This window comes from Manduca sexta, chromosome 4, assembly GCF_014839805.1.
Source record: "Manduca sexta isolate Smith_Timp_Sample1 chromosome 4, JHU_Msex_v1.0, whole genome shotgun sequence".
In the NCBI taxonomy this organism is placed as follows: Eukaryota; Metazoa; Arthropoda; class Insecta; order Lepidoptera; family Sphingidae; genus Manduca; species Manduca sexta.
In genome coordinates this window covers 10,489,159-10,516,398 of record NC_051118.1, presented here as the reverse complement: position 1 = coordinate 10,516,398, position 27,240 = coordinate 10,489,159, and the positions used below count along the sequence as shown (strand labels likewise).

Here is a 27,240-nt window from a genome sequence, read left to right as displayed (position 1 = left end):
AATTTTATCCCACGAACTATCTCAACCTTAGATCTAGAAGCTAGTTTCAAATAATATACCCTAGGTTTTGGTCATCATAAGTAAAATTCTATACACAGTACAGTCACGTTTTTTATTTTCAAAGGAGTAGGTAGAGACGGAACTAGTGCACCTATTTTTTGCAGTGTATATGCCATACCATAATATGATAACCGGAGATATTATCGCCATATCAAACACAAACTCATAGACTAATATATAATACTGGAAGCACAAACTTCAGACTCTGAGCCAGTGTTGCCAGTGCCCTTGAGTCGTAAGTTACGTTTTTTTTCCTGAAATGTTACATTTTTGCTCCTAAAGTTACATTATTGTTTTTTTTTAATTTATGCGTTTTTGGGCAAGCATTTCTGTAGTTACGAAACCGCGGGGACTCGCGAAGTAGGAAATGTGCGCGCACACACTCAAGCAAAATCAAGTTTTAATTTATGCAAGATACGTTTCATTTTGTCATGGCAAGCCATCTCTAAGTGTGATATGGAGTGAAATACTTTTTAAACCCGCCAATTTTAGATGCGTTCAATTTGGATGCGTTGAATAGAAATGCGTTCGTAAACTGTTTACAATAAAAATTTTGTATTACAAATATCGTTGTTCTCAAAAGTTACGAAAATTGCCTTAGATATAAAAATTACTTACATGTTACGCGAGGGGGTCAAAAGTAACGAAAAATGTAAGAAATGTAACCTTCTGGCAACACTGCTCTGAGCTGATACTAAGCAGAAAAATCCAATATCAATCAAGTAATACAATAAGATTCAACTGCTAACATGCTAGTATCTTAAAACTGCGTATGACCCGTTAATAACCATAACATTTTATTCCCAAATACAATAGATAATGAGAAATTAATACAGTCTTCTAGCGAGTATTCGAAACCCAATTAAATATCGCCACTGCTAGAATATTAAAAAAAAAACACTAATTTGACAGATGACACCATAGAGTTTGACAGATGACAAATGAGAGATGCGGCGGGGAGGCCTCAGCTGATTTATCAAAGGGTATTGTTTTAACAGTATGAATTATTATGATAAATAATTTCAATTTGCCATACAATAACTCCGAGCTGGGAAAATTATTATTTTATAAGTGACATCAGCAAAACTCAGATGAATCGGTGGAGCCATTAAGCCATAAACGAGGAAGTACTGCGTCATTATTTTTATCTGCAATTTATCTAAATAACGATGGCTTTGCCATTAGCGCAGCCTGCAGAAGTGCTCCGAGCGTGGCAGAAAGACGACCAATACGAAAAGGAGCTTGCCGAGAAGTTATCAAAACTTCTGCCCCCACAACATGCCTCAAAGGCCATTCCCAGTTCGTCTATACTATACAAGTCCTTCACAACATTAAAGGACCTCCAAACATTAGGAGAAGAATACTCCGGCATCGTGCAAGTCGACGAAAGTTACCACAGACTACCTACATATTACACTCGACTGGCCAGCATCATTTTATCAGCTTTCGGAGAATCCATTACACACAGACTCCTTTCAAACTTAGAGAAACAGATTGAACAAAATGGATCTTTAAGACCTGAAGCACAGAACTTGTTTTTAGTCATTGTTAAAACACTGAATAATATTGTTCCACAGATAGAAAGTATTCATAGAGCATTGTCATATATCAGAGGTGGTCCGTTAAAAATTGGTAAGACTGTTACAAGCATAGACTATGTCCACGTGAGACCTGCCGCAGCAGCTTATTATGCCCATTTGAGATTATTAGGCATTGTTACATTGCTGCATGCATTTATATCCTGTGGTCAAAAAATATATTTGGCAAAAAAACATATTGAGCAGATGAGAGAGCTTCCCAATGAGGTGGATAATGGAAAAGCCTGTGTGGCATGCTTGGAGGAGATGTTACAGCCTTGTGTTCTACAGTGTGGACATATATTCTGTATGCAGTGCTGTTATGGCTTGCTGGAAAGCTGTGCGCTGTGCCGAACACCTTTTACCAAGAATACTGTTGTACCTCTGATGAACTACTATCCTGGTTCTTGAATTTATGAATATATTAGTGAATAAAAGCTTTAAATATTGTTATAATTGGTTTCCATGTTTTAAGGTGAAGGATGTTGAATAAAAATCTATTTTAGATAACACAATTTATTAAACATGTTTTTTATTCCATGCCATGTTAAAAAATTTAATTAGTATAACAAATAACACATTCTGGCACAATTTTTATACAATATTTTAAATCATGTGCAATTTAGTTAATAAATAATTATTTATTTCCATAATATATTTTATTGAAAATAATCTGGCACAAAGAAAAGTTAAGAACGCAATATTGAAAAAAAGAATGTTGTAACAAACTTAACCCTTATACATTAATTATGAACAAAGCCTTTAATTGTGCATTTTAAAATAATCTCAACCAATTACCGAGTATTAGAGTACACTTAACAAAACATTTGGACAAAATTTACATGTTATGCAGCATTAACATTTAATACACATATTTTCATCTACATATCATTTAATAAGTCTCAAACCATAATAAATATATGTAATTAATAACAAATATGTGAAAATATTAACAAAAATGGACAACAGTTACATAAAGAGCGTTACATATTGTAAACATCCATATCTTTGTTTTAAAGTTATCATTTTGAATAAAATAGTTTTAAAGAGAAATAAACGAAAAAAAAATCATGCCTTAGTTTATTACCAACATGGGTATAACTTTGATTTGTAAATGCATTTTTGGTTTCATATATAATTAATCTACCGACTACTGTGCCACTGCATTTAAATATTAAATATATGGTCTGCAGTTCCTGGCTGTTCATAACATAGAGTTGAGTATTCATACATGGACCCAATGACGTTTTAATAAAAATGTGTAGATGCATCATGAGCAGTATTCTAATGGCACGCTAAAATAGACCTAATTAGCACCAACCAGCCTTTGTATCATGTTCCATAAACTATCCTGTATCAGGGATGGCGAACCATTGGCACACACGACAGTAGCGGCACGAGGCAAAATTTGGGCACGCGTATAATATGCCAACCAAAAACTTTTTAGGATGTAAGAAAGGCCACTAAAAAGGGGCACTTGGATAGATAAGGCCGGCCCTGAATGGCACGTTACCCAATAAAGGTTCGCTATTCCAGTCCTATGTGATACTAAAGTAAATGACGACATGCTCTTCCCCTTTGAACTTCATATTGGAGTTTATTATAATAAAAAGATATCTATTTGTGCAGTAATGCGTCGTTTTTGAAGCCGAGTCCAGCACTAATGCCGTATCTACACATTTTTGCTTATATCATTGCATGTATCAATGTAATTGGATCTATACAGCCTGCATATTAGCAAGAATAGTTTATACATATAGTTAACGGGAAGTACCTACATAGCAACATCAATATTATAAAGCTGTTACACAAGTATATTTAATAAGTAGACTATGGATAGCTGTAAACATTATCAGGCACATTTCAGACTGCATTAACCTTTTCATTAACCAACCTTAACATGTTAACTGCAGCCACTGTGGTAAATTATTTATTTCCCCATGCAGGTGGCTACATGCTTGGCCTCTTTTAATCCAACAGATTTTCAGTTTAAAAATATAGTGGCAAGCCACAGTTAACATGTTAATTTAGTTATACAAATGCGTAAACAAAACTTCTAACTGTACTTTCCCACCCCAAGTTTTATAGATAACAAGTTTAAATTTATTGAACTCTCAATAACTCAACATCAAATATTAAAGTGGCATTTGGTGGTATCACTCCAGGATGGCCTCTGGAACCGTAGGCAAAATCAGGAGAACATGTCAACCTCGCCCTCTCACCAACTGACATCTGAAAATGTTTTATGCTACATTAGCTCTGTACTTTTTAGTGGATAAAGTAGCCTATAGACTAGGTAATACAGGTTGTTCTTTCTAGTTTTAGATTCTAAGGAGAGTGAGTAGATTTTAGAGAGCTTCATATTCCATGTCAAGCAGAACCTCAGGAGGGTTTTTAATATGATTTGATGATGATTATATTGTCCAGAATGGACTGGTGGCAGCCAATCGAAAAACAATGCCGAATCATTTTTAAAATATTTAGTTAATAGTGTGTAGCTCCAACTATACATTGATGTAGAATAAAGCGCTGGTGGAAGAATATTAACAGCTAGAATTCTATTTGTAGTTTTGGTTATTTAATAAATATAAAATGTATTTGAACAATGTAAAATGTTCGGACATATTTTCGAGCAGTAAATGAAAGTGAATTACCTTTGCCAAACCTTGATCCCATCCTTTAATTACATCGCCTTTGCCCAACGTGAATTTGAAAGGTTGGCCCCTATCGCGCGAAGAGTCAAATTTCTTGCCATTTTGGAGGGTCCCCGTGTAGTGTACGACAACGATTTGCCCTGGTTTCGGGTATGTAGTTCCTATATGAAATATGAAATGATATAAAAAGATATCAAATAACAGATGAGGTTAGAATTTGTAAACGTGTAAATAAATATTTTCTGTACAAACCATCTCCGGGTGAAAGTGTTTCGACTTCTACGCCCATTATGTTGCTATTTATAAAATATAATTTATTTCTATGCACAATAACAATGAAAACGGGCGTGAAGTCCGATAGCTGGAATCAGTCGTTTTATTTGGCAAATAATTCCATCAAATGTCAAATGTGATTGTTTTTAATTCAACTGCAAAGAACCGGCTATGGTCAATAATTAAGCTGCCAAGTGATAAGAACATTCAAAAATATTATCAAAGGCCAACGTCAAGATGAGCCATGCAGTTTATATATATTATACGCTTAAGCTACGTTTGCTCCGCTTTGAGACATAGCCATCCATCATTTTTGTCGTATTATTAACATATGTCTTCGCCATAAAGCCAGCCATTATAGCCTTTTATAGAAGGCAGAACGTATAAAAGTTTCCGATACGTATATAAAGAAATGCCAGTTGTTTTCGCCCGTTTGGGGGTTTAGTGGCGAAAAGGTAAAATATCACGTGCGATGATGTCGCACCTAATAAAAATATAAAAATAGGTATGTTCAATGTCTGTAAGTGTCGGTTATCTCTTGATATGAGAACAAAATAAACTATGTCTAAATCTGCTTCGCATTTATGAGTAAGGGTTTTTAATAAGTTTATCATATGTCGGAAGGAAACGAAAGATAACAGCATCATGACATACCTTGTAATGTTCTGTGTTATACGGACTGTGGTCTTCCAAGACAACATTCCTAGATATCTTATATATATCACGTCAGAGAGACTGCTCCTGTTAATTATAAATGAATCTATGACATTGCTGTCGCAATGCCAGTGAGTAGGCTACCAAGACTTATAGAACTGATACTGGATGGTTATCTTGGTCAAGATTAGAACAATAATTTAGTACAAGTTCAATCTCGTGAATATAAGTTAGAGCCAAAGCTTTATATTAGTCCTAAGGGTGCTAAAAATAGTAAAAGAGTAACGCGACGTTCCAGATTTTGATTTGGTACAATAAGCAAGTGCACAAACAAATTCGTAATTGTTATAGAGCCTTTCGGCATCATCTCTAAGTTATATTACTAATGTTAAAGCACAATTAAATCGGATCCTCCCCCACTCTACGAGGGAAGTACCGGGCGATTGCTAGTCGCCTCCAACCGGATGACTCAAGGATCACCGCTTTGTGGTCATGCATTCACCTCCATACGAGATCGCTCAGAACACTAGAGATCAGAGGGTGCGGCTATAAGCTCCCAACCACACGGAATCTCACCAGACGAGCACAAACGGCGAGATATTAATATTGTTATAGAGCCTTTTCGGCATCATCTCAAAGTGAGGTTACTAATGTTAAAGCATAATTAAATCGGATCCTCCCCACTCTACGAGGGAAGTACCGGGCGATTGCCAGTCGCCTCCAACCGGATGGCTCAAGGATCACCGCTTTGTGGTCATGCATTCACCTCCATACGAGTCTGCTCAGAGCATCAGACCTCAGAGGGTGCGGCTATAAGCTCCCAACCACACGGAATCTCTCCAGACGAGAACATACGGCGAGATATTCATATAGATAGGTTACAAGCCATAAGCCTTATTGGGCATGCTGTTAGGATTTCCACTAAGTTAAACTATGGAAGTCTTTGCTATCAGTCTGGAACGCCGCAGCGTCTCAAAGTGTAAATGTAAGTATAAACACCCTTCAAATTGGTTATAAGTAATTTCTTCATTTGGAATGCTTCCAACTTAACACGCTCACCGCGGGTAGATGTCTAGATTACATGGTAAATTCTGTATACAGACAAATTAACGTAAGTAAATGATCATTCACCGTAAGACAAATAAATTATAATGTTATAAGTTATACGTGCTATATTCGGCGGTGTGCAAATCAAAGTAAAATAAAAACCAACTCACGTGTGTGTGTAGAAAATGAAATAAAGTTAACTCACGAGTACGAATAGAAAGGTAACACAAAACCTACTCACATTTATATGTTTAGATCTTTAGTTAAACACAACTTCAAAAGTTCTACTTAAATGGCGCGCATTTGTACTTTCGGCCATATTGTAACTTTATAGTCAGGGAATGTTGGTACTACAGTAAACCACTCACTCACTCATGCAAGATATATTCTGTACGCGGTACTCTCAACAGAAAAGTGTGCAAAACTCACTTAATACACATAGACGATATAGTATTCTATCTATGGACAATATTCATAATATAATATACTTATATTTGGTGAAAGATACTCACAATATCTGCGTAAATATAGGAACATACTCAGTATATCTATGTATACATCAGCAAATACTCACTTTGGTGTTGCCAGCCTTTCAATGATTTCGCGACCTTTCGCGACATCAGTGTAAAGTTTCAACCAAAAAACTTCGTGGTCGCAACACGCAACCATGGTTGCAGCTTGTAGTGCATTATTTTCCTAAATAAATATTGTCTATGGATTATGAATGGAATACGACCAATCACAAACGATTATATGATAAACATACAAGATGGCTTCTATTTTCTGTTTTTGACGTTTAAAACAGTTGAAATTGAATTTCTATGTGTGACTGACTCTTGATTTTATAATTTTTATATGTGTAAATATTTATTAATATTGACATACCTATTTAACTGATCTATGTTAGTGACAAAGCCGTTTATTCAATAATTACTTAATAGTTTAATTTTACGCAGTTTTGTATAAACATTTCTTAGTTTCTGTAATAGTTTTACCATGGAAGTGGATGGGGCTGAAAGCTGGAGTAATAACTCCTCGGATGGTGGAAAGTTTGCTAATTTGAAAGCATTTGTGACTGCTGCGCGGGAATTCGAAGCCTCGCACAGTGAATCTGCTGTAAATTTGATGACTCGGTATTTAGGAGTAAGTTTTCATTACTTATTACCACGCTTTTCAACTTGTCTCTAGTTCTGGTTTTTATCATATTTTTACATCTGTAACACAGCATTCCAGGCCCTATGATACAACTTTACTTATATAGTCAAATTGTTACACTAATAAAGCATGTCTCCTTATTATAAACACATGGTATGTAATCATCTGTGAACAGTTTATGTTATCCTAGTACTAAAGTTTCGATTGCTATTGTTACACCTATTCATTTTATAAAATTAATTCCAGCTCATAGCTTCATCATGTGATCTGTCAATATTCTCCCCTGGTCGTTCAGAAGTGTGTGCATTCTTTAGCTCACTTTGGAGGGTGATGTCGCGATAGACGAGGACCTCATTGGGCTGGTGTCGCTGTGTTGGCACGAGCCTGTATAGAGCCTAATGCTAGACATGCTCTTACACATACTTATAGGTAAGCTCTTTGGTCGATATGATGTCCTGGTACTTTTATAATCAAGTTCCTTGAAAAAAAATTAAACATAAATTATTTATTTATTTATTTAGGTTTATTATTGTATGTTATATTGATTTGCTTTTTATTAAATTCTGCAAGTGGTTGCAGTTGTAGGGATTTTCCAAGAAGTAGGAAGCTATGTTAATTGTTACATTCAGTGCTTGAGGGCTTCCCTTTATCTTGGGATCTAAATATAAATGTAAAAGTTTGTGTCAATGTTTGGATCCTTGTAGAAGTAAACATGGAAAACAGCTTGAAATTTGGTACAGAATTAGACCATGTCCTGGATTAGTACATACATGGGATACTTTTACATAATTGATATCCTAAAGTTTGCTGCCATAGAAAGAGAAAATGAACTTTGAATGAAAAATTATAATATTTTCTTCTATTATAAGGACACTTTATTTGAATGAGAACTTATAGTGTACTCTATTATGTTTTGCCATTTCTTACAGATTTATGCCAATACTAGCTAGATTATTATCAGATGCTGTTTCAAATGACAAGAAAATAAAACTCTTATCTGTTATGCAGGTAAAACAACAACTCTTCTTTCATATTCCATATTGTTATAAAATATTATAAGACTCTTTAATCTCTTGCAATTATGTTATAGGATATATCATATGGAATAAAAATAAGTTGGCAGGAATCATATCTATCTGGACTTATGAAGCAACTGACTGACTGGATAACACAGCCAATGACTGAGCCCCAACACAGGACTATTGGTCACAAATCTCTCACAGTGCTGGTCAACGTGTGCTACGGAAACCTGCCTGCTATATACGCACTCATGAGGACAGTTGATACAAAGGATTTTGTAGTTCATTTAATAACTTTAAAGGTAAGTTTATAAATCTATACTATTATATAAAGCTGAAGAGTTTGTTTGTTTGTTTGTTTGTTTGAACGCGCTAATCTCAGGAACTACCGGTCCAAACTGAAAAATTCTTTTTGCGGTGGATAGCCCTTTGTTCGTGGAGTGCTATAGGCTATATATCATCACGCTATACCCAATAGGAGCGGAGCAGTAATGTCTTATCTCAGGAACTACCGGTTCGAACTGAAAAATTATTTTTGTGTTGGATAGCCCTTTGTTCGTGGAGTGCTATAGGCTATATATCATCACGCTATACCCAATAGGAGCGGAGCAGTATTGTCTTATCTCAGGAACTACCGGTTCGAACTGAAAAAATATTTTTGTGTTGGATAGCCCTTTGTTTGTGGAGTGCTATAGGCTATATATCATCACGCTATACCTAATAGGAGCGGAGCAGTAATGGCTAAACTCAGGAACTACCGGTCCCAACAGAAAAATTATTTTTGCGTTGGATAGCCTTTTGTTCGTGGAGTACTATAGGCTATATATCATCACGCTATACCCAATAGGAGCGGAGCAGTAATGGCTAATCTCAGAAACTACCGATTCAAGCTGAAAAATTCTTTTTGTGTTGAATAGTCCTTTGTTTGTGGAGTGCTCAAAGTTATATATCATCACGCTATGACCAATAGGAGCGGAGCAGTAATGTCTAATCTCAGGAACAACCGGTTTCAACTGAAAAATTCGTTTTGTGTTGGATAGCCCTTTATTTGTGGAGCGCTATAGGCTATATAATATCACGCTATGACCAATAGAAGCGGAACAGTAATGAAACATGTTGCAAATCGAGGAAAAATTATTAGTTTTGAGAGCTTCCGTTGCGTGCGCTGCGTAAACGGTTAAAGTTATGCAACAATGATGTATGACGGGATTGTTCCACTTAAAAAGTTCTAAAAATTTATTATAAAACAAAGTCCCCCGCTGCATCTGTCTGCCTGAACGTGTTAAACTCAAAAACTACCCAACGTATTAAGATGGAATTTGGTATGGAGACAGTTTGAGACCCTGGGAAGAACATAGGCTCCCGGGAAACTACTACTTTTATAACGGAAAACTTTAGCCTGAAAAACTTTATAACGCGGGCGGAGCCGCGGGCAAAAGCTAGTATTTATATATGTTTAAGCCAAATTATACATGCAAAATAAAAGATAATAGGTTTTTATAAAACAATAATTTTATTTATGTGCTTTGATGATTTGACTGTCTGTACTGCAGTGATATGTTTTTGGGTTCAGTCCCCGGGGTCAGGCAAAGTGGTATTGTCTTTTGTATAGACTATCAACCCAGAGTTTGGAATTTCTGCCCCATATGGCGACATGCTCAGTTCCTATCACATTATGGAATGGAATATTGATTGAGTAATATTTTATCCATGTCTTCTATAATCCCCCCCATGACCATGAAGTCTGCAAAGTCTTTGAAACATGATGAAAAAAATATAATAAAAAGACTGTGATAAAATTCGAAAAATAGTTTTTTCAACATGTCTACCTATTCCTCTATATATATATTTCCCCAGGATGGTGGTTACGGTGGAGTGGAGGTGTGTAGACTGCTGCTTTGCCTGTCCGGGGCGACGCGCGGAGCGGCGCCGCGACAACCAGACGCTCATAGCTACCTCTGCTGCACCATGCGGACATTCAACAAGGCCATTGTGTGAGTGAGGAGTTATTATTATAAGAAAAAAGAAATTAACAAAATCGCTTTTATTATATTGTTTTACCACTGCCACACATTTGATCTCCAATGTCTTGAAGTAAAGGTTTTTTATTATCAAGTCAGAACTGAATGGTAATAGGCTCGCATCCTGTTATATGGAATGTAAAATACCTGCTCTAGAGTGGATGTAACTTGTCTGCCGACCCCTCAAAAGGCGTGATGTTATGTGTCATATTTGTCGTGTTTGTTAATTAAAGTTTATATTTCCAGTGAAAGAGACGCAGTACAACTTCTGCATGCGTATACATTTATCAACGATCTCTGCACGGATGCAAATCTGCGCACTTTCGTTCTCGCGTATCCACACTTCAATCAACCATTACAAGATGCAATCAAGGTAATACAAAATGGGTAATTATATATTTATACTATTAAAAGGTTCTATGTCTTTTTTAATATTGTAAAACATTCATTGGGATTAAAAATTTCATGTTGTTTAAAAATGCATGGTTCCCCTGTTTATTTTTCAAGATTGTAGGATAATTACACTGAAAAAGTCATATATGCAATTTATTTATTTATTTGGACAACCAACAAAACATACACCATACATAACTATTTGTAACATTACAGTAAATAATTGCTGCAGTGCAGTTTTAATTACAGGCTGTCACAGCATGAACATATTATTACATACCAGTAAACAATTGGCTGCACCATAAGTGCAATATACTCTAAATAATAATAATACTCTCTAAACTAGATTTAGGTTTCAACAAGCAAGTAATATTAGTTTTAATTCAATTTACACAATAAATATAATACATACAGAATAGCGGCGATAGCCTAGTTGGGTGTAGAACGGACTGCCGAGACGAATGTCCGCAGGTTCAAATCCCAAGGGCACACACCTCTGACTTTTCTAAAAATCATGTGTGTATTCTTTGTGAATTTATCGTTCGCTTTAACGGTGAAGGAAAACATCGTGAGGAAACCTGCACATCTGAGAAGTTCTCTATAGGAATTTCGAAGGTGTGTGAAGTCCACCAATCCGCACTAGGCCAGCGTGGTGGACTAAGGCCTAATCCCTCTCAGTAGTAGAGGAGGCCCGTGCTCAGTGGGCAAGTATATAATACAGGGCTGATATTATTATTATATTATTATTTACATACAGATCTTGCAATAGATTTTTTATATCGCCATGGCAAGATTAACCCCACTGCACCTGATGGTAAGTGGATGGGATGCATATAGAAAGTCGACTGACGAAAGATTGTTGGCCCTCGACAGTCGACACAATTATGCCGGCCTGTTAGACCGGATATACACAGGCTGATCCCGGAACGCGACACACTTACGTGGGCCACTATGACGAGTTTTAACACCTTGTGTACGGTGGTCGCTATCCGAGCGGATGTAAAATATATCCTACCACCAGCAAAATATAGTAGTGAACAACTAGATATGTGCCAAATTGAACATGCTCAAGGATGATGTGAATTTATCAAATATTCTCTCTTGAATTAAAATCTCAGGAATGTTACAATCAGGCCGACGGCTTATTCGTTTTGCTATTACCATTCGTTGTATAAAAGAAATAATGTAATTTTAGTATTTTATTTTGTAAAGAACTTGTGTTATAGATTGTTTTCAGCCAGTTATTATTTTTAAATGATACATTTTCATAATTTTTAAGTATTAAATGTTCTATACTTTTTCTAGGACATAGAGGATTTATGTTTGGCGTGCCAGGACGACGCCGGCGAACCAGAGAACGCCACCAATTGTCTGCGGAATGTACTTAAATTCCTCACAGTTTTAATTAATTTAGGTGAGAATTTATAAAAAAAATTGTTTTGGTGTATCTTAAATGTGATACCATCGAGAGGTAAGTATTTTTTAAGTGCGCGGTTTTATTTTTTCTTATGTATTTGTAATAAAGAGCTGAGTTTATTAACCGACTTCAAAAAAAGGAAGAGGTTAGGAAGAAAGAAAATCATTTATATAACCGCAATAAAATCTGAACAATCGTTCTGTCAATGGCAACCATTCGCGTAAACATAAGATAATATGGAATTAATACTCCGCTTAACTCTCGGTCCGATCTTGATGCAGAATGTGTATCCGTTTCCAGATCTGTACTCGCTGAGGTGTCACCACGGTCCTTTGATATGTCTATGTGTGCGAGCCAGCCGTTGCTGTCTGCCCGAAGCGCTGGAGTTGTTTGCTGCTGTTGTCTCACAATACAAAGGTATATAACAAAATATACTGTAATCCCTAGCTACTTTAGGTTTAATATCTGTTGTGTTTATCATATACAGCAGATGATGGTAAGCGGAGTAGAGTCTGGGGAGGATCGATTGACGGGAGATGTGTCGCTAGTCGTAATAATTATGCCGGCCTGTTCGAAACTGGATGTACAGGCTTTTCTCGGAAGCAAGGCATTTTTATGGGCTATTATGGCTTTAAAATCTCATGGTCATTATAGACCAGATAAAATTATTTTACCACAAGCAAATTACTTGGTGAAATGTTTGTGATATTTCTACATGCGTTTGCAGATGAGGGTCGTCTTCCGCAAGAGTTGATCTCAGTGATAAATGAAGGGCTGCCGAGTCTGCTGGTGCCGCCCACGCTTGAGCCGGGGAAGGCTGGACTGCAATGGGTAAGTTTTCATCATAAGGCTACTAAACATCGTGAGGAAACCTGCGTACTTGAGAAATATATATAGGAATTTTGAGGGTGTGTGAAGTCTACCCATCCGCACTAGACTAGCGTGGTGGACTAAGGTCTAGTCACTCTCAGTAGTAAAGGAGGTCCGTGCTCAGCAGAGGGACAGTATTATAATAAAATAAAAAATAATAATAATAATAATATCAGCTCTGTATTATATTATAATACAGGGTTGATATTATTGTTATATACTAGCTGACCCGGCGAACTTCGTACCACTTAACAGTCGACATAAATATTTATACGATACTAACATCACTCAATTGATTTGCTTTCCCGGAACCCCTCCACTAACACTTAAACTTTATGTTATGGTATTAAAGTTCAAATTGACTTTTAAGTATTATTACGAATCTTTTGTATGGGAATATAGAAAAATGTTGTTTTTAGCCTTTTTCAGGCAATTTTTATTTTTTTTCTGTCTGTAAGAATCATCCTCGTACTTCAAGGAATATTATAAAAAAAGAATTAGCGTAGTCGGTTCAGCTGCTCTCGAGATTTGCGCTTAGCAAGGCATTCAGCTATTCATTTCTATTTTATAGATATACTATACTCTAAGGGTCATATAGTAAGTTATTTTCCCCCATTACAGTTGCAAGTAGTGAGTGCCCTGTGCGAGTCGAGCGAGACGCAGGAGCGAGTGTTGCAGGAGGTCACGCCGGACAACTTCGAGGACACCTTATACAGCGTGCTCCAGTATACATCACAGGTGATGAACAAAACATGTTTTTAGATATTTACATATACTAGAAGTTTTCGGATCGAGGAAAATCAACTCTTTTTTTTTTCTCGGGGTAAAAACGCTTTATCCCTACTACCACTTGGAGATTAGTGGATCGATTATGTTGGTTATACCGATCTTACGGCCCAATGTCGTCATTCGGAAGGAAAATCAACTCTGATATAAAAATCCCTCTGTGTATTTTTAATTCTATGTCCAAAGGATGGTTTATTGCTGTAGCAATGTTCATCCAAATCCGCTAAGAGATGTACTTGTAACAACATTCACATACATGTCGACGGTTGAAACTCTAATTGACTTAGCGACTTTTTTTTTTTGAAAAATTTTAACTAGTTTAGAACAACATAGAAAGAAGAGCTGATTTGATTTTGCATACATTTATTTATTTATTTTAAGGATAAACAGTGGTAATTACATTCATTGATATTGATCGATGTGTAGTAATTACAATCAATTGAACCTTACAAATGACTAACAATATTTTGAATGCATTACCTTTAGTTGCCACGCCATGCATTCATATGTTGGAAAAAACAATTATAAAACATAAAATAAGTAACGTTAACAATCATAAAATTAAGGAACAAAAATTTTACTACTACAAATATAAATACATTCTGATTTTTCAAGCATATATATGTATGAAACTTAGTGTCGCAAGAATGTGTCGCTTAAGCCTTTCAACCATCTTCGTTAATCTCGGGTTATCCAAATAAAAGAAATAGAATGCAAATTCAACTCGCTTCTACCAGTGTGATGTGAAAAATTTCTAGTAAGACCTATGGTTAGTAGTGGACCGGTGATGACTTAATCCATGTTTCCAGAACGGTCCAGTGGGTGCGGAGGCATCACAGCAGGCCGTTGTGGTGGGATGTAAGACAGCTTTGTCCCTCGCGCCTATGTCGAGGGATTGGGAGGCGGCTCTCAACAGGATGCTGGCCCATCATCAGGTATACTTAGTTTTACTCAGTCCCAGCTTGGAATCAGGAAGTTGGCGGTGATACCCTCGTGCCTCTGGAGGCATGTAAAGCCGTTAGTCCTGAGCCTGATCTCTCTCCAGTCATGTTGGATTGCCGTCTCACCGGACTGTGAAAGTGAAGGAACAGAGAGTGCACCTGTGTATTGTGCACACACTTGTGCACTATAATATCTCCTGCGTGGCTAATCTCCGTTAAGATGTCCAGGGTGTATACTTAATGGTTGTAATTACACATTAAGGCTTATGAGGGCTCGCGAACATTTCCTAGCTAGTCCAAATTTTTGAAATGACTGAACTGATTTTGATGATATTTTTATGAGAATGAAGTTGATTGTCATGAGAGTAATCAGAATATGGTTATTTTTAATATTGTATTTGTGTTTTGTTTGTAGGTTAGGAAGTTGTTATGCGCTGGCATTACGAGTACCAATGGCGTCAGGCGGCGACAAGTGTTGCAACTAGTCAAACATCACTACTTCCCATCAGATCAGATGAACCAGGTAATGTAATATTTTAAAGTTGTTTTATTTAAGTTGTACTCGTTACATATTAGTAATTGATTTACTTGGCTTCATTGTAAAATGGTTTAACCAGAATAAAATCTGTTTGAAGTTATGCTTACAGCTTTTCAGATTTCTTCCTTATTTTATAATCAATATTGGTGCTGTTTTTAATTAATAGTTTCTTTTTAGTGTTTTAACTGATACGTAATAAGGTATAAAATTAATTTTATTGTTAGGTATTCGGTGAAACGCTCCATGGCATGTCTGAAGTGAGCATCGAATCTCTCGGTAACCTGAGTCAGGCGAGCGGCGCTTGCGCAGCGCGCGGGGAGTGTTGCGGCGCGGGCGCGGGCGCGGGCGCGGGCTCGTGGTGCGGCGCGGGCGAGGCGCGCGTGGCGCCGGCGCGGGAGCGCGCGCTCGACCAGCTGCTGCACGCGCTGGCTGACGCGCTGCGGGACGGGAAGGTCAGTGGTACTGGTGCGGCGCGGGGAGTGTTGCGGCGCGGGCGCGGGCTCGTGGTGCGGCGCGGGCGAGGCGCGCGTGGCGCCGAGCGGGAGCGCGCGCTCGACCAGCTGCTGCACGCGCTGGCCGACGCGCTGCGGGACGGGAAGGTCAGTGGTACTGGTGCGGCGCGGGGAGTGTTGCGGCGCGGGCGCGGCGCGGGCGCGGGCTCGTGGTGCGGCGCGGGCGAGGCGCGCGTGGCGCCGAGCGCGGGAGCGCGCGCTCGACCAGCTGCTGCACGCGCTGGCTGACGCGCTGCGGGACGGGAAGGTCAGTGGTACTGGTGCGGCGCGGGGGAGTGTTGCGGCGCGGGCGCGGGCTCGTGGTGCGGCGCGGGCGAGGCGCGCGTGGCGCCGGCGCGGGAGCGCGCGCTCGACCAGCTGCTGCACGCGCTGGCCGACGCGCTGCGGGACGGGAAGGTCAGTGGTACTGGTGCGGCGCGGGGAGTGTTGCGGCGCGGGCGCGGGCGCGGGCGCGGGCTCGTGGTGCGGCGCGGGCGAGGCGCGCGTGGCGCGCGGGAGCGCGCGCTCGACCAGCTGCTGCACGCGCTGGCCGACGCGCTGCGGGACGGGAAGGTCAGTGGTACTGGTGCGGCGCGGGGAGTGTTGCGGCGCGGGCGCGGGCTCGTGGTGCGGCGCGGGCGAGGCGCGCGTGGCGCCGAGCGCGGGAGCGCGCGCTCGACCAGCTGCTGCACGCGCTGGCCGACGCGCTGCGGGACGGGAAGGTCAGTGGTACTGGTGCGGCGCGGGGAGTGTTGCGGCGCGGGCGCGGGCGCGGGCGCGGGCTCGTGGTGCGGCGCGGGCGAGGCGCGCGTGGCGCCGAGCGCGGGAGCGCGCGCTCGACCAGCTGCTGCACGCGCTGGCCGACGCGCTGCGGGACGGGAAGGTCAGTGGTACTGGTGCGGCGCGGGGAGTGTTGCGGCGCGGGCGCGGGCGCGGGCGCGGGCTCGTGGTGCGGCGCGGGCGAGGCGCGCGTGGCGCCGGCGCGGGAGCGCGCGCTCGACCAGCTGCTGCACGCGCTGGCTGACGCGCTGCGGGACGGGAAGGTCAGTGGTACTGGTGCGGCGCGGGGGAGTGTTGCGGCGCGGGCGCGGGCGCGGGCGCGGGCTCGTGGTGAAAAAAGTTCCCCGGTTTTAACTGTTTTATCGGTAAGATCGTAAAAGTCCTCCAAGGCACCGTTCAAGGTCCCTGTAAGCGAGAGGCGCTGGACGGTTCCCGGCTCGCTTCCCTCTAAGGTCTGACTTTTATGAACAAACAAAATAATTTGTAACATTTTATTTGGAAACATGTATAACATGTGAAAAACCATATTAACCCAGGAAACACTCTTTACTTTCCTAATGACAACGCGATGCTATTTGTACAGATATCTGACATCGCGACGTCGAGTGTAATGGAGCTCTACGGATACAAGATGACCTGTCTGGAACAGAGACTGCATTCACACACGGTCGCTTTGCAGGTAATTAATGCAAAATAATTAATATCTTCACTGACTCACTGCCTCGGTGGCGTAGTTGTACTACGTGCTCGATACGGTAGGGTTCTGAGGTCCTGGGTTTGAATCCCGGGTCGGGCAGTCATATTAGGATCTTTCTGCTCAGTACCAGCCCGGAGTGTGGAATTTGTGCCCGATATGGCGATAGGCGATGGTAGCCATGGTCGCCACCACGGAACGCACTTGGCGAAAAGTGGGTGCCCTGGTTGCGCCTCTGTATACCCCTTCGGGAATAATGCGTGATGTTCATTTTTAATTCCACTTCAACTTTTAAAAACCGGGATTCATCATTGAGCCGAGGTTTTGTATTCGTGACTTTTCGCCATTTTCGGTATTCAGAAACAAGATAACGAAACGTTAAAAAGTGAATATCCCTTTTTTCAGATATGATAGTTTACTCAGAAGCCATCGAATATTTTATACCAGTCAGTCGGTATTGTTAACAAAAAAGAGTACTATATTTGTGTTCAATACTTAAGTGAGATATTTTTAGGGTGCGAGCGAACACATGGCGTCCCTTCAGCACGCACTCGCGTTGCTGCAGGCGACCAACTCCTCACAGCAAGACGTTTTATACTCCACTCAGATGCAGAGTGAAAGGTATTATCAAGTCACTAGTTTAACAAGAAATCTTGCGTATTCCTGGCAATATTCGCATTTGAAACAATTTTATTGCTTTAAATACTATTTTAATAGTTAATACCTTAATGCGAAATAATACATAATCACTTTCACATTTGTGTTGTTGATGTTTAAAATATTATTTAGATAGTTTATATGAAGTGCAAATTAGTCAATATAAACATAAGCATCGGTGGTTCAGTGGTAGAATGCTCGCCTGCCACGCGGGCGGCCCGGGTTCGATTCCCGGCCGATGCAATATCTTTTTGGTTTTTATTTTTCATTTTCCAACATAATATTGAATATTTAATAAATAATATTTTTTTAATATCAAGTAATATAATATTTTGTAAATAATGGTTTTATTTTTTTTACATAAATAAGATGTTACTACTGCTACTATTCTTTTAATACATTAAAGTATTTTAATGAATAAAATTAATAAAAAAAAAAGATGTGACCATTACCAATTAATTTTTATTTTTTATAGACATAAAAAGACGATTGAAGAACAACACAAGCAATTGGAAGATGCAGAGACGACGTTACGTGGGTTTCGAGCGAAACTGGCGGCGGAGAGGCTCGACAAGGAGAACCAGAAGGAGAATTTACACAAAGAGTTTAGGGCGCAACTGACTGTAAGTAAAAAAAAAATAATTGAAAAAAATATATATTTTATGCAAATAATGTTTTTTTTTCAAATCATTGCAATTCACGCGTTTTTTTTATTAAATTAAATATGTTTAACAAAATTCTCTAAATGGTTGTTTTAACCGCCTTCATAAAAGGTAATTGCCTAAAAATTTTTTTTTTTACATACATTACTAGTATTTTTTCTTTAGCTATACTGATTACAAATAAGTAAGGTAACTTTCTGTAACTGGTCGCATTAAACAGACTTAAAAAAAAAAAGTTTTTTTTTAATGAATTTTGTATAACATTCCTTTGTTTTTTCAGAATATTGAGAACGAAATGAAAGCTCGCGAAAAAGAGGCGGAGGAGAGATTGCGAGTCGCGGAAGCTGAAAATAAAACGCTACAAAAGAAATTAGAACAACAGGTATATTTACTATATTCTAGTGCCCCATAATTTGTATATCTTTTGAGTTTTCGATTTCCAAGTCAGGCAACATGTGTATATTTTTCTTTTTGGTTTAAAAAATATGTGCTACATTGAGCCCCAAGAAGGACGTAGAGATGGATTTTAATCCCGCAGACAATGTCGGCGGGGGAAGCCGCGAGTAATGGTATAGTTTGAGGCCCTGATGCATGGTTACAGAAACGAAGCCGTAACGCGTCGCTAGTTATCAATATGACGATAATCATTTTCTGATAATGACGTGCGTTTATGTATGTAACAGATCTGTGTATAACATCGATAAATAACTTTTGTTTTTTTTTATTGCTTTGAATGACGAGACGAGCTTACCGTTCACCTGATGGTAAGCGATACGACCACCCATAAACAGTAGAAACACCAACACCTTGAATTACAAAGTATTGTTTGGTATTTCACTGCGCACGTCGTCCTGAGACACGAGATATTAAGTCTTATTATGTCCAGTAATTACACTAACTGACTACATTCAACTATTCTCAAACATGTTTTAAATGTCCGTTATCACTTTTATTTCGCAGACAAGCAAAAACAGCGAGCTGGCGGGCGTTCTGATAAAGTTCGAGGAGCGAGTGAAGCAACGCGACAAGAGGCTAGAGGAGGCCGCCGCCGCAGAACACGCGCTGCGCAGGGAGATAGAACACAGGGACACGGTACGGACACAAGTATACATTACATCGACGTTTGAAAGGGAATTATAAGCGACAAATTTACCAAACATTCTAAGCGACACAATCATATAATTATTTGGATGCGCCAGATTTTTCTGCGTCGTTTGATCTAGGTTTTTTTTTTATATAATTCGACAAAAAATTATAAAATCAATAGTTAAATTATTATGAACTTTCTAATGATAATCAAAACTTTGAATCGCTCTATTAAAAAGTTTGTTGAATGTCGCTTAGATATGATTGCCTTTCAAGTGTCGAAATTTAAAAATATGTAGGCCAGCAAATTGCTCTCATCGGCTATAGGCTAATAATATGCTGCGATAATATACTTAACGGTAGACACGGTGTATTTTTGTTATAATCTTTCATAGCTAATTACAGCTAAGTATCGTGGGCGTAGGCGGAGATATGTCAGATCAAAAATAACTATGAAGTCAAGATTTTGCGGTTATAATTTTAATATCAAAACAATTATAATTCGTTAGACTATCACGCAAACTTACTACGGAATGCGAGACAGTATCCACGAACTCACAACACTATTCTCAGATGATGTTATTCGCACAGTTGATCGACTGAAAGATTTCTAGATACCATTCGAGCCAACCAATACAGAGTCATTTCAACATTGTGTTACTAAATGAAACCACGCACATAATATACACACCTCGAAAAATAATATTTTTACAATGAGTTATTCGGACCATAGATGCGATATAAAAAAAAGAACAATTTAAAAATCAGACAAGTAAAATTTGATTTTTGGTTGATAATATTCGTTTTTGAATGACAATAATCGTTGTTCATACATGATTTTTTCCACAATGTTAGCAGAAGTGAAGACAAGTATGTTGTTTAATTTAATAATTCATTGTAAAAATTATTTTATATAATTAACGTATTATTTCAGACGATAAAACAACTAGAGAAGACCGTGTTGGAACGTGAGAACCGCCTGTACCAGGTCACCACGCAACTAGAAGAGATGAAACGAGTGCAGGAAATGGTCGCGAAGCTGATGAGCAAGAGCACCAGCTCGAATTCAAACAGCAGTTAGCTACTACTGCCGCCCTGGTAGGTGATTATTTTTATCTGTTAACCATAATGCTACAATTAATAATAATGGGCAAGGTGGAGAAGAAGAGACGCGCTGGGCAAAGGAAAAAATCGTGGCTGAGAAACACCCGGGAGTGGACCTCCGTTGAGCACCTGTTCCGCCTGGCCAATGATAAACAGAAATACAAGCAGCTGACGGCTAAGCTTCAACAATGAAGAGGCACTTAAAGAAGAAGAACCAAGCATAAGTTGACGAAAGTATTGAGCTACACACTCTTTCGCATGAATTGTACTTATCTATACTAATATAAAGAGGAAAATTTTGTAACTTTGTTTTTAGGAGCCTTTTTATGGAACTACTGGACCGATTATGAAAATTCTTTCACTAATAGAAAGCTAAATTATTTCTGAGTGGTATAGGCTATCCCAGGAAGATATAAAGCGAGACTTTTATGCCGGAAAACTTCTTCAGCCGCGGGGAAAACCTAGTGTGTTATATATATTTTTATAAAAAATATATAATATATACAAATATATATAAAAATATATACGTTATTTTTGTAAAAAGTGGGATATCACGTTTATCTTTGTCCAGGGTGGCCCCACGATACAATCTCGGTCCTTTTTTTTTTCAATCCATCGCATAAATGGAGCAATCGGACCAAAGTTTTTTTTGACGTGGTTACATATCATTTATTTATTTTGATTGGGATTACTTTGGGATCGTATCAATTAAAATTACGATCGATTATGGAAAATGCCGATAGTGGATAAATTGAAACGTCACAGTGTTTTGTTTGGCCATTTTTCTGAAAAACAAGGCCTTTTATAAATCACAGTTTAGTCCCTTAAGGCACTAGAGGTCAGTGTAAAAATATTTTACACACTTAACAGTTATTTTAAAGCATCCCCGATCCACTGTTTTTGGATCGATCGCGAAAATGGACCAATCAGTATATAGTTTCAATAACTTATTTTGATTTGTTTGTGTGACGATCCTAATCGGTATCTCAGGATTGATCCGCAGATTTTGGATCGTTTATTTATTTCGTCTTTAAAATGTCTATTTACAGATGCCGAGAGTGAATGAAACCAAGCCGAGGACGCTCCATTCCCGAGTGAATGAAATTGAAACTATTTATATTCTACATTGTGAAGATATTATTTTTATAAATTTCATATTGTGTATATGAACTCAATTATGGTATGATATGTGACTGATGAAGGATATTTGTATAGTATATTTTGCGACAAATAAATTGGATTGATATAAAAGGGCTTAGTTTTTTCTCCCTGATTTTTCTGCAGGAGTGAAGGCTTTGGGTCACAGGAACCGTAAACTAAGATAAAATGTTAAAGCAAAACGATTGCATTCCCGCAACTCTGCGCAAGCGTTATCTCTAGCCATGATAGCTAACAGGCTGGATTGCGAATACATTAGTCATTAGATTAAACTTCACATAACAATGTAGTAATTATAGTTTTACCATAACATAGTTATTTAAGCTTACAAACACTATGGACTATACTTGTTGGTGAGAAATAAAGAAATTATTATAAAACAAAAATATGGGAATCGTACAAACACCCAGCTAAATAGTAAAATAGCCGAAAATAAAATGAGTCTGAGAATTCGACTGATATTCTGAACTACAAAAGACGAATATTGCCGATGCAAATCAGAATACGAAGCTATTTGTGACGGAATATGAAAGGCGAGCAATGACAATAAAAAGCCGGCAGAAACGGTACACTTTCGCACAATATTGGGTGGTGGCCTTGAACTCGACTGCATTCAGCGCCGCGGACTCTCGTTGCGTACAGGTGTGGACAGAAGCGGGTTGAAGATTTTTTTTTTAATTTTTGAGTTCTGTTTAGGCTTACTAGTGTTATTGTATATGGGAATAATATGTTAATGTGGTTGAATTGTTAAAAAATTATATGAATGGAGTGGAGGATCCAATATTTATTTTTGGGAACTAAATAAATAAAAGTATAGACGCTTGAATATCTAAGCGACAATATAAAAAAATTAGTACACATTTGGAATTACCAGATTTTTCTGCGTCGTTTTATCTACGTTAATATCTCTAGAATAATTATTGTATTAGACTTTATTTTTATAAACGGTGTGTTATGATTTTTTTTATTAAACAAAATTAAATCACTTTACTTAAAAGTAATATCCCCAATAGCCAACGAGACTAATTGATTTCAGTTATTGAAATTTTAAATTTCGAATCGAATTTTACTTATACAACCAAAGTACACCAGCCAGTATCATTTTCCTAAGCCAATTTACATGTCAGATACTGTGACCTCAGACATAATTTGGAGTCTTTCCATCCTCTTTATTAGACATTCTAATTTTACAGCATCTCAAAGTAACTTATGCAACCGACAGTCCATTTTTCCCTAACAAGCACATGAAAACGTCCATCTACGCCTCGGCGCGACGGGCGGTTATTCTTAGAGCGGTGTCATGGACACGGGCCCAGCTTTGCACAACACCTTTTAGGAAGGTCGGTTGAAATAGCGGCCTGCTCGACTCTGTTTAAATATAAAATTGTTGACATTTCCACGGTTTGTTACTTGTATTTTAGGGAAATTATTCGTAGAGCTATAATAGAAATGGTAGGGAAAGTACCGTATTTAAGAATCTTTGCTCTTAAAGTAGATTGACTTAAGTCAAGAGAATCTTTGCTCGTAAATTTGTAGATTGACTTAAGAGACAAAAATCCTTAATGAATTAAAAACCTCTTAAATCCAGCATAAGTTGAAAAACAGATTTGCGGTTTTTTCAGTTTTAATTTTTCTACGTTAAAGCAGGGCAGTGTGGTTCAAAAGTAGTAAGGTCTTACGTAGTATATTACTTGATCTGTAGTAGGGTATCAGTATACAGCAGAGATATTGCGGATGTGAATTCTAGACATTGGCGGATGCGGATTTGTTAAGTCTAGATCCGCAGGTGTGCATATATATCTACCTTTGAGGTATCCGCTGGAGATCTACTACTTTAAACTCACATAGAGCACAAAACGAAAGACGTTATGTATGCGTATGTTTGTGTTATCGATAAAATCTAAATAAATATTTTCATATATTTATAATAATTAATATCTAAATCTCCGTACGTGTTTACGTGTGCAATTAGTTTTATCGGTCACGTCATTTTGTACACGAAACAACGATTATCGTTATTTTTAATGTAGCCACTATTTGGTTTTGTTACAATATTGGGTTTATTAATTAACTTGTAACATGCGATTGTGTGTTATAAATTAAACGAAAATGGTTTTATGAATACAATTTTGTTTTTGCTATCGATGGTAATCCAAAATTTAAAACAAACCTTTTGATGATAGTAGAATCTACAGAAATTTCACAAAAAGGGACGCCTTACCAATAGGATTGTATGCATCCTTTGCCATTAAGTCGTAGTGATGTTATACTACAACGTTTCATTTGATAGTACAAATAAAAAATACTAAAACATAGAAGTTTGTGTGGCTAATCCTAAAGTAAACACAAATAAAACACCGAAATATTTATAATATCTATTTATTGATTTCATTAATACAATAAGTCTCGATGAAGTGAGTGAAAATTCGTAATTTTATAACAGTAGGTAAATAAAATTTATAGCGATAACATCTTTCTTATAAATAGAGATTCCTTACCAATATATGTTAGCAGTGTTTGTTTTGAAAACACTGTGGCCTTATTCTCTATGACAGTGTAAACTCGCCGTGTTACGTTAACTTCGTGTTTGCGTGAAATGGTAGTCTGTATGCCAATAGGGTATTTGACTATTGTTTTTTATAACTTTTATAAAATATGTACCTCGTATAAATTCTAAAACAGAAGAACTCATTGAAATCTAATGAAAAATCCAAGTTATAAGCCATTGAAATTTGGTAGCAGGGTGAGTGTCAAAAACAGAAGAGACAAAATACTTGCATGTGACGTCAGCGGGCATTACGCTGCGTGCGAAAGAAAGAGATGGAGCGATATCCCCACTCGACACCCACTCCTGCACGTAGCAATATCATAAATTTGAATTACTGCCTCATTTCTTACGCAATTTTAATGCTGTTTTCACAAAAGCATTTTCTTTTTGTACTAATTGCTGTTACATATTAAAAAAATGCACAAAATTAAATATAGTCAAATACCCTATTCATATTATGTTAAACGCGACGCGCGTTACGAGCTTGAGTTTGGCATAGAGAATAAGTCCCATCACGGTAATTGATAAAAATGTTGGTAAGGCGAATTGTGATCAGTGCTGGCTGACATGAAAACATTTGCTAATAAACATAGAAATTGCTCCCTTAGAATGCCCCAAAACCCGACTCGTAAGTCGATGTTTAATTTTGACGTTTGTGATTGGTCGAGAGATCGATACGTCGGTCACGTGTTAGTCTCTCAGCCAATCACAATAAAACGATACGGAGTCGTAAAGTGTTCTTTTTGGCTGCATTTTAAGTATACTATATTTTTATTTTCCTATGTTAAGTACGGAGTCGTGACATATTTTTTTTGCCGCATTCTAAGTACACCGTACTTTTGTTTTGCTATGCCAAGGACGTTCGTCAAGAGAACCAAGATTTTTTTAATAATATGTATACAATGTTAGTGATACTTATTGCGTCCTGAGGTCTTATTACATTTGTTCATAATTATTGGTTCAGTGGTGGAGCAATTATAGCCTTCAATTTAGTACAGAAATTCCATTTATGTTCAATGAATAGCTAATAAAAAATAATGTATAAGTGGGCTAGAACATTGTTTTTTAAATCTATACTAATTTATAAAGCTAAAGAGTTTGTTTTTTTTGAACGCGCACTTATCTTACAAACCATTCAAACAATTTGCATTTTTTTTTATCTAATATTTGCATTTACTTTACTCCTGAGTTCTATAGGCTCCTGTAATACCGAGAAAATATTTATTCCGGAAAAACTGGTTCACGCAGGCAGAGCTGCAGGCAAAAGCTGGCTTACATAATTAACGTCAGTGAAATTGTTTTACTTTAGTTTAAATAGCCTTTGTTACAAAACATACTAACGGTATCATAAGTTAAGTAAATTTCAGTTTTATTTCTCTTGTAACCTAGACACGTATTTAATATTGTAGTCCCTTCTATATTCTGAAATGTCTGTTGCGAGGACTAGTAATTTAATTTTTTACTCGGCTACGTTTAGTAATATTTTATAAGTAAATATGAAATGGAATAGGTAAACATTTGCGTGCGAGTGTACTTTTTTTTTTAATATGGCAGTATTATGTTGAATAAACAGCCAAGTTTGACTATGTTTATTATCAATTTTAATAATTTTCATTCAGCTAGCAATGACCACATTTTATATAAATAGCTAATAATATTTTGATGATTGAACAACAATAGATCATTTTAATACGTTAAATAATACTGCTAAGTTTCAACAACTAAATTTATTTTTACTTTAGAAGAAAACTAGAATGAGCAAATTAATGTAGGAGTATTTTAAGGCGAATATTAGTATAAAGGAATTTTGTGCTAAACCCTAATATCTATTTAGCAATTTTATTTTACGAAGGCATTTTTAAATAAAGAATTTCTGCGGTCTTTTTTAATTAGTTATTTTGTATAATAGCTATGTCAAAATTATTCACGCGAATGTTAGACATTGAAATAAAACTATTTTACTTATTTTAACGCAGTTATTTATATTATTATTTTCTCCCGACCTTGCGAAGACTTTGCGGCCTTCATAGTCAAGGGGCGGTCTCGCGATAAAATCCGTAAAATAGTATTATTTCTATTAACTAAATCTGACAGTAAAGATACCATACTAAACTCACTTCCAACCACTACATGGCTGTTTAATTCTAAAGGCTGTTACCCGTATATATTAAAAGAAATTTGTACTAATCAGATCGATGATATAATATGGTAATGTAAAAATCTGGGTTTATGTAGTTTCGGTCACATTTCCAGAAACTAAGACTGGAAAGGCTGGTGGTGTAAAGACAGAAGGTAAAAGAACTAGAGGCAGATCCCCCATTCGCTCGACTGCTTTTTTTATACGAGCCCAGCTATGTGACCGCTGCACCTGATGGTAAGTGGAGTGGGGTCCAGAATGTCTACTTACGAGAGATGATTACCCCTCGGCAGTTGATACAATTGTGCTGGCCTGTTGGAACCGGATATACACAGGCTGATCCCGGAACGCGACACACTTACATGAGCCACTATGGCAGGTTTAAACACCTTGTGTACGGTGGTCGCTATCCGAGCGGATATAAAATATATCTTATCACCAGCAAAATCAAAATTGATTTGATCACAGCGGTAACACATTTCTGACAAAGTGTAAGTACACGCAGCGCTGTTAACCGA

General features: G+C 37.9%; 3 protein-coding genes, 1 long non-coding RNA gene and 1 other non-coding gene across 5 annotated transcripts; 3 read left to right on the top strand and 2 right to left on the bottom strand.

Annotated features, from left to right (window-relative positions):
• Positions 1-994: 994 nt before the first annotated feature.
• LOC115450567 (peroxisome biogenesis factor 10) lies at positions 995-2,156 on the top strand. The gene has a single exon (XM_030178626.2). The coding sequence runs from the start codon at positions 1,230-1,232 to the stop codon at positions 2,046-2,048; it is 819 nt and encodes a 272-aa protein (XP_030034486.2). The 5' UTR covers positions 995-1,229; the 3' UTR covers positions 2,049-2,156.
• Positions 2,138-4,720, bottom strand: LOC115450568 (peptidyl-prolyl cis-trans isomerase Fkbp12). The gene is made up of 3 exons (XM_030178627.2): positions 4,544-4,720; positions 4,292-4,452; positions 2,138-3,869 (listed from the first exon to the last, which is right to left on the bottom strand). The coding sequence occupies exons 1-3, from the start codon at positions 4,578-4,580 to the stop codon at positions 3,741-3,743; spliced, it is 327 nt and encodes a 108-aa protein (XP_030034487.1). The 5' UTR covers positions 4,581-4,720; the 3' UTR covers positions 2,138-3,740.
• A 498-nt stretch (positions 4,721-5,218) lies between these two features.
• On the bottom strand, positions 5,219-6,879 carry LOC115440902. The gene is made up of 2 exons (XR_005112694.1): positions 6,507-6,879; positions 5,219-5,305 (listed from the first exon to the last, which is right to left on the bottom strand). It is a non-coding gene; the product is annotated as an uncharacterized LOC115440902 (long non-coding RNA).
• Positions 6,880-7,018: 139 nt separating this feature from the next.
• Positions 7,019-22,130, top strand: LOC115450572. Its single transcript, XM_037440844.1, is given in 22 exon segments — positions 7,019-7,167; positions 7,243-7,408; positions 7,667-7,756; positions 7,758-7,849; positions 8,350-8,428; positions 8,511-8,741; positions 10,297-10,433; positions 10,707-10,833; positions 12,159-12,267; positions 12,571-12,687; positions 12,998-13,101; positions 13,762-13,878; positions 14,736-14,861; positions 15,283-15,390; positions 15,630-15,857; positions 17,260-17,355; positions 17,885-17,991; positions 18,503-18,650; positions 18,970-19,071; positions 19,650-19,781; positions 20,710-20,873; positions 21,929-22,130. Coding segments are annotated over 20 exon segments (2,544 nt in total). The 5' UTR covers positions 7,019-7,167; positions 7,243-7,261; the 3' UTR covers positions 20,857-20,873; positions 21,929-22,130.
• Positions 18,200-18,270, top strand: Trnag-gcc. Its single transcript has one exon. It is a non-coding gene; the product is annotated as a tRNA-Gly (tRNA).
• Positions 22,131-27,240: the final 5,110 nt, after the last annotated feature.

Coding starts and splice junctions, on each gene's coding strand:
- LOC115450567 (XM_030178626.2), top strand. CDS start 1,230: ATGGCTTTGCCATTAGCGCAGCCTGCAGAAGTGCTCCGAGCGTGGCAG.
- LOC115450568 (XM_030178627.2), bottom strand. CDS start 4,580: ATGGGCGTAGAAGTCGAAACACTTTCACCCGGAGATG. Junction 4,453..4,543: donor AACACTTTCACCCGGAGATG/GTTTGTACAGAA, acceptor TATTTCATATAG/GAACTACATACCCGAAACCA. Junction 3,870..4,291: donor GGGATCAAGGTTTGGCAAAG/GTAATTCACTTT, acceptor AAACATTTTCAG/ATGTCAGTTGGTGAGAGGGC.